The sequence below is a fragment of the Aptenodytes forsteri genome, unplaced genomic scaffold (genome assembly GCF_000699145.1).
Source record: "Aptenodytes forsteri isolate BGI_AS27 unplaced genomic scaffold, ASM69914v1 Scaffold172, whole genome shotgun sequence".
In the NCBI taxonomy this organism is placed as follows: Eukaryota; Metazoa; Chordata; class Aves; order Sphenisciformes; family Spheniscidae; genus Aptenodytes; species Aptenodytes forsteri.
The window spans coordinates 649,323-656,522 of NW_008795018.1; the positions used below are offsets into that span (position 1 = coordinate 649,323).

At 37.6% G+C, this 7,200-nt stretch overlaps 1 protein-coding gene across 1 annotated transcript in view; it reads right to left on the reverse strand.

Moving 5' to 3' along the window:
- AKAP11 (A-kinase anchoring protein 11) overlaps positions 1 to 7,200 on the reverse strand; it is a 55,020-nt gene that overhangs the window by 34,268 nt on the left and 13,552 nt on the right. Inside the window, exon 2 of the mRNA XM_009275638.2 lies at positions 3,526 to 3,633. Within this exon, the coding sequence (XP_009273913.1) occupies positions 3,526 to 3,585 (60 nt within the window). The 5' untranslated portion in view covers positions 3,586 to 3,633. The remainder of the gene's footprint in view (positions 1 to 3,525; positions 3,634 to 7,200) is intronic.

Genomic DNA, 7,200 nt, shown 5'->3' on the forward strand with positions numbered 1-7,200 from the left:
GTCTTTCTTATGCTGAGGGCTCCAGAGCTGGACACAGGACTCCAGGTGGGGTCTCACCAGAGCAGAGGAGAGGGGCAGAGTCACCTCCCTTAACCTGCTGGACACACTTCTTTTGATGCAGCCCAGGATACAATTAGCTAATAAATTTAAGGGGAGGGGGAGGAAGTAAATATGTAGATGAAATCTGATGATAATTCAAAATAAGCAGGTGTCATCAGTTAAGAGGAAGAATAGCATATCATACAGGAAGAACTTGCTCAACGTGAGAGTATTTTAAAATGGAACAGTATGAAGTACAAAGTTATGTCCTTAAAAACTAAAAGCAAGCTTTAAAAGAGAATTGCGAATTCACAAGCTGGGAAATGAAGAGACCTGAGCTGACTTCTTGATTATGGTATAGCAATGAATGGTCAATATGACACAGTATTGAAAATAGCAAACATGACCCTAGTACGTATCCTTTAACAAAAGAACTGACATCATCAGAGTCACTGAGAAGGACATCCTGTGTAATTGCACGTACAGTATCATCCACATGTAAAAAGAAGATTAACTCACAACAAGCACAGAAAGTAGGACTATGATGGATAATCACTGGAATGCAGAGGCTTTCATACAAAAGCAGACTAAAACCTTAGTTTACACAGTTTCTAAAAACCAAGGCTAACAGAGGACAGATCACCAACTGTAAAAACATCACGAGGGTGAACATCAGCAAAAGAAAAAAAACTATTTAAGCTGAAGAACAACGTCATCCATGAACAAACAGGTATAAATTTGCTGTGAATAGCTTCAGCCTGGAATTCATAAGATTCTTAGCTATTACAGCAGTGTGGTTCAAAGACGTAAAAACAACAGTAGGTTTTGTTTTTTTTAATCTCCTCTCATTAATTGTGAGACTATATTTAATAACTTTTTCATATTCTTATCAAAATATTGCTTCTGACAGCAAAGGACTGCACTCAATTACAGAGAAATCCTCCTATCCAACAGACAATGAAAGCAAGTTCTCTCACAAGCCCAGTCTAGAAGAGACACAACTACATTAAAAACTGAGAAACAGCAAGTTCGCAAGACTATCAGCTCAGTTTAGGTAAGGACAAGAGGTCACCTTCAACAAAAGGATGTAATTTGTTTTTATAAATAGTACAACTACTTCCAATATACATCGACATAAGGGCAAAAAACCACAAGCAATCTCTAAAGCTCTACTTGCTAGATCTGTGTACTCCTTCCTCACAGGAATTCAAAAGTCACATGTCTGGCAAGAAATCCTATTTCAATAGTGAGCACAGATTTCAAACTTACTAAATTGTACTAGGGGAAAAATACAAGTATCTTCAAATGTGCGCAGAGCAAGACAGACCTGAACAATGGAAATCCTTGTCACGCCTCTAGCTCAAATGACCAATTCAAAGTTTTCCGTTGTCCCCTTTGTGGTCAGCAAATCAAGAAGTCATTACCTATGGATCCTTCACAGTACACTGCAGGAAATTCTAAATCAGTCTCATGAACCATTTTAAACAACTGCTCTCTAACATTTCGAACAACCCACAAACCTGTAAGATGCCATGATTTGCAGAGAAATCAAGTCCAGTGCTGGATAGTCATGTTTACTCTGCTCTTAAATAACAAAACAGCTCTTCCTGATTTCATGTGCTGTAAGATTTAAATGGACTGAATATTTTGAAGTAATTTTGTAACAATGGAAACTTGGGCTTTAAATGTGCATACCACAACCATGCACTGACTTTTAAGAGCTACTACTGCAACAATTCCTGTTAAGTATTACAAAGTATTACAAAGAGGACATGAATCAGACCGCAAGCTGTGAATCAACAGAAGATGAAACATAATGCGATTCTGACCACCCTACTGCCTGACTCTGTGAGAAAGAATGAAAGTTCCACACTATAATCTAAGTAGCCGCCCCTCAGGGAAAAATCAAGAGGAGGCAGCCACAGATCAAAACATTGGAGTCTGGCTGTATGAAAATGTAGAATTCTGCAAGACACCCGAGAAGGGTCGAATTCATGTTCCTAGAACCACACAGTCCAGAATGCTCAATGGTAATTAACGGAGCAGTTCACAGAGATAGTATTTTAGGCAACCGTTAGAATCAGTGAGGAATCACTGGTCACTGTCATTATTAGAAACATGTTTCTGCAACCCAAAGGTCTAAAAACCTAGGGGGGAGTTGTTGGTTTGTTTTTTTTAAATTGAAGAGAAAAAACAAATAGAGGGCAGACTAAAAAAGTCCTCTCAAATCCAGTTTGTGTTCAGGTTAAGAATGCAAAATGACTTGACTATAGTTAAAGAACTCTATTTGAGCTGGAGATTTCTCATAAACCAATCAAATAAAAGTTTTTATGCAGTGTTCCTTAAAGTGAAAGAATATCACCCATAATTACAAACTGTTTAATGTATGGCAGTTAACATTCCATATCAGGACCTGGAACAACTGATTACCTGCCTGGCAGTCTCATAATCACAGAATCATAGAATCGTTTGGGTTGGAAGGGACTTTTAAAGGTCATCTAGTCCAACTCCCCTGACATGAGCCAGGGACACCTTTCACTAAATGCTTACCTTTGCCTTCAAGCTGTTTCTACAGGACCTATACCACTGACACCGTTTCCTTAAAACAACAAAATCTGCCTATAGAATAAAACAATGCAATTTTCATGTGACAAGATACCTACTTGCTCAGTTTCTCCTCTTAAGCATTGCACACACTTGCAAGTAAAGAATTTATTAGTAACCAGGAAAGACCTAGAAAAATACTCATCTGTATTCAACTACTTTGAGAAATATGATTGGATAAATTTGTTCCTTCAGGATAAACTGCAACTTTCATTTGAGTAAATGCTTATAGAAGTTGCAAGAAAATTTGAGGAAGAGTATTTTTGTTCTCCAAGCTAAAGTGACAAAATTTAAAAGAATAAATAAATAAATACTGTTGGAAAAACCCCACTAATATCTTTCATAAGTGCTACACTTATTTTCTTTTTCACCAAGGCACTGCCTAGAAGTTCACGTAAACACAAGGATAAGCTAATCAAGAAACCAAGATCTAAAGATAAAGATATTACAGTAAGTGCTAACAGACTTCACAGAACAGTTTTCAACGAACACTACACATTCATATTTTAATTTATTACATATAAACTTGAAAAATCTGTGCTCAAAATGAAAGTTATACTCCAATAAACAAGGCAAATTTTAGCTAATAAATACATCATGATTTCGTATCACCTTAAAACAAAAGGCAAAGACAAAAGGCAAAAGCATGCACCCCTTCCTTAAATTATTCTGTCTCCTAGTTCAACTACGCTAAATATGCCAAAGCATAAAGCAAAGGCAGTTTCTTTGCCTCCTTGAAATGTTAGACAACCAAAATTAAAACATATAAAGAAAAAAAATCACCCCAACCAAACCTACCAGTTCACTTGGTTCATTATTAGACCGTTGTGATAAAGATAGAAAAGCTCTGAAGTAATATTTTTTTTAAATACAGATAATTACCTTTTTCACAGATATTCTTGGTTTCATTCGATTGCCCTGAGCCCTGGCGTACATATCCATGATTTTACCAATCTTAGTATTCGATGAAAGAAGTCAGCTCAAGAATACCTACAAAAAACATTTATACTTGATTATTTTATGTTTCCCCATTTAGTTTGTATATATTTTGAAAAGGCAAGTAGACAAAACAAGAACCAATAAAAACAATTAAAAAGCATTTTAAAACTGAGAAAGATTAAACAGCACACCATCCATACCGATTGTTGCCTTTGATAAAGTATGGCCTTAACGATTTTTAAAACGACGCACGATATGTAAAACACACACCTTACAGTTAGTTCCAACATTTTTCTTTAACTAGATTTCAAGGCTGCATCCTTGTCCTAAGAAGAGCCACCTACGGGAAAAGCTGGTTTCTCACCTAGGGTCTTGTCAATTACTTGAGCTCTACATTTTTGGAGTGATCGCTCCTTGCAGCAAAAGCCCAGCATAGCAAAATCATGGAGATAACTTTATAACCATGTTGGGTCCCACAGTATTTACTCAGGCACAGTAGTCTACAGTTACACTGCCTTCAGGCAGTAGGTTAAGTATTTTCCTGTGGCATCAGCTAGTAAACTCTGGAGACCCGAGCATCAACACAGAGCCACCTGCAGCGTCACCTACCTCATGACACTAACAGTCTTGTAAATCACAGTACAAAGACTCTGAAGGATGCTGGACAGAAACTGTACTGGTTTATCAACACAACGCCATAACCGTTTTGTCTTGTCTTCATCCTGCCCTTCAGTACTTGAATTATACAGGTTCTCTCCACCACCTATTGCATCTCAGCTCTCTGTCATCCATTTCAGAGAAATCTAAAGGGTCCCACTTGTCCAACAATGCAACAAAACCTGAAAGTGTTCTTTTTAATATATAAAATTATTACCCGTTTTCAAAAGAACAATGGTCCAGTCATCTGAGAAGTACCAAAACTTTAAAACTAACTGGAAAGGAAGTGAAAGCACTGACAAACAGAACAACCTGGAAATAGCTCTTTTCTTGTGTAAATACAACCTACCGTTTAAAATTATTCTTACTTCTGCATATTGTATTTGACTATTAAATTTAATTTCCTCCCACTGTAAACTCAAAAAAAGGGGGAATAAGTGGCAGACGTATCAGATGGAAGAGGAACAGGACTTTCCCGTTACTGAGTAACTATCAGTAGGCACCCCCAAAAAAAATTTGATCATAAGAATAACTGATAAATACCCACATTAAGGTTAACCATCTCTACCTTTCTAGCAAGTTGGACCACCTTAAATCCATTTTTCCAGTGATTTGCTGAGGAACACCCTTCTCATCAGACCATGTAATAAGCATTTAGTTAGCTTTTCCAATCTTGTTTGAATATATGTAAGGAGCAAAATTAAATAATCAGCTTAAGGGAATCCAACTGGAATTTTGCCATGGATTTCATCTCTTTGTATAAATTTATCCTATGCCTAAATTTATTAAAAGTCAGTGTGCATTGACAGTCATTAGCTGACAGAAAGGAAGAAAATGTATCTTTTGTCTGTAAAGTGCAAATGTGCTGAGTAAATCTCTTAAATAGCTATACGGGCATATGTGTACATGTGCACACCTATGTTAAAGGCATACAAGGATGTGAGGAATTTGAACCGTACAGGCAATAAAGTTGAACTATATGTAATATGTTCTTATTAAAGTAAATTTCTAATAAAAGATTCTAGATGATGACAACAGTGTATCTATGTTTATGTTTCAAAAAAGTATTTTTACTGTAGTACTGTTAAAAAAAAAAAAAAGACATCTTTCTTTTAAAGAAAAAGTACTTTTTTTTTTTCTTCAACACAGTGACCTGAAGCAGCCAAAAGAACTTTGCTGGTGATTTGCAAAAGCCAGGTTTAATCAAATACTGAGCTCTGAAAGATTCATTCCAAATATGAAATTCAAAAATACCTTAAAAACAACAATATGCACTCTTTTATAACCTTAGCAGAACAATTGCTATTGAAAACCAAATTGAACAAGCCTACACTGACAAGCAGGCAGCATAGTCTAACGGATCCTTCTCTATTTCTCATTTCTAATGATTTATCACTTTCACTAATTGGGTTGGCAGTCTTGAGAAAGACCATTTATAGAATGACAAGTTGTCTTGACCACAGCCGCATCCACACTAAGAAAGGGAAGGGGGGGGGGAGACATGGGGGTGTGTGGAGAATACATCGTTGTTGGTCAGCATTAATGATAGTTATGAAAGGTTGGATCTTCTTTTTCTTGTTTGGTTCTGATTGTTTTACATTGTATTTTTGTCACATAGAAGCACGACATGACTACCAAGCTTCACCAGTTTCAACAGAATCCTTCATTTTCTCTGACTATCTCTGATCATTGCTAAAAATCATCACCCCCACCTTCCCCCCAGTCCTGGGTCTGGATTCTCAAGTACGTCCTGGGAAAAAAAATACTACTTTATGTAGCAGAAATATCCATTAGCCTAGATTTTACTGTTTGTGCAATTAACTTTAAGTTTCTGTACTTTATTCTGTTGTGTATTTCATACATAACACAACTAAACCAATTAAGTTGGGGGGGTATTATTTTCTTAGCAGTAGCATTTTCTCAAGCGGCCTTATTTCCCCTTAGAGAAAACATCACCAGAGAATACCTTGTTTAGGAGGTACTTTTTGGTTTTGCTTTGGTTTTTTTTTTTTAATTATATCATACCGAATGATTAACAGAAAGAGGGAATAACCTAATCTATTTTATTATTTTTCCACACCGAGTAAGACCTTCCACCACTATACTTCTTCAACTGCCAATAGATTTTAAAGAATCCCTGAAGGATAAGAAATTACGAGGCATCAACCAAGATGGCATAATTCAATTACCACGCCTCAAAAAAAATCACCTTGCCTGCAGACTAAGAAATTCCCCTGGACAAATGGGACCAACATTATTTAAAAACACTTAATTTCTCAAGAATTAATTAAATATTGGCAGTACCCACTAATAAAGGCTAACTGTACAATTCTGGAATAATCTTGCAAATACGAAGCAACGCAAGACTCTTCCCATGCATTACATGGATAAAGTGTATTGTGTTACTGTTGATTTTAGTACCACTGATCTTTCCCAGACACAGTAGAACTTCTGTTGGTTTTTTTTTTTCTCCCTATCTCATTCTGGTAATATCTCAGGGCTTCAATAAGAAGGCTATAATACCAGATCTGCAGTTCATAACTTCGCCCCCCCTTGGATACTGGGGGGAAACTAGAGAAAGATACTTCAGTCCTAATAAAGAAAGCCCCTCAGAAGAGCCAAGAAAGTAAACGAGCAATACTCGTTGTTCCTCCTCCCTTCAGGGAGGAAAGGATTTGGGAGGAGGACGTGGGGAGGGAGGGGGAGAAGACACTTTTGAAAAGCGACATGTTGAGAATGGGGTGAACTTATTTAACCCGAGTCCATCAACCACAAGCCAACCAACGCAGGAGGTAACGCGAACTTATTTAGCCTCCGTGCATCAACCCCCACAACACAAGCAGGAGTCAGCCTCCAGGCCAGACTGCAGACAACCCCACCCGAGGGGGTCACCGGACTTCCCACCGAGGCGCTCCACCGGCAGGCCTTCGGCGCAGGCCGCCGCGCCTACCAAGGGGCGCT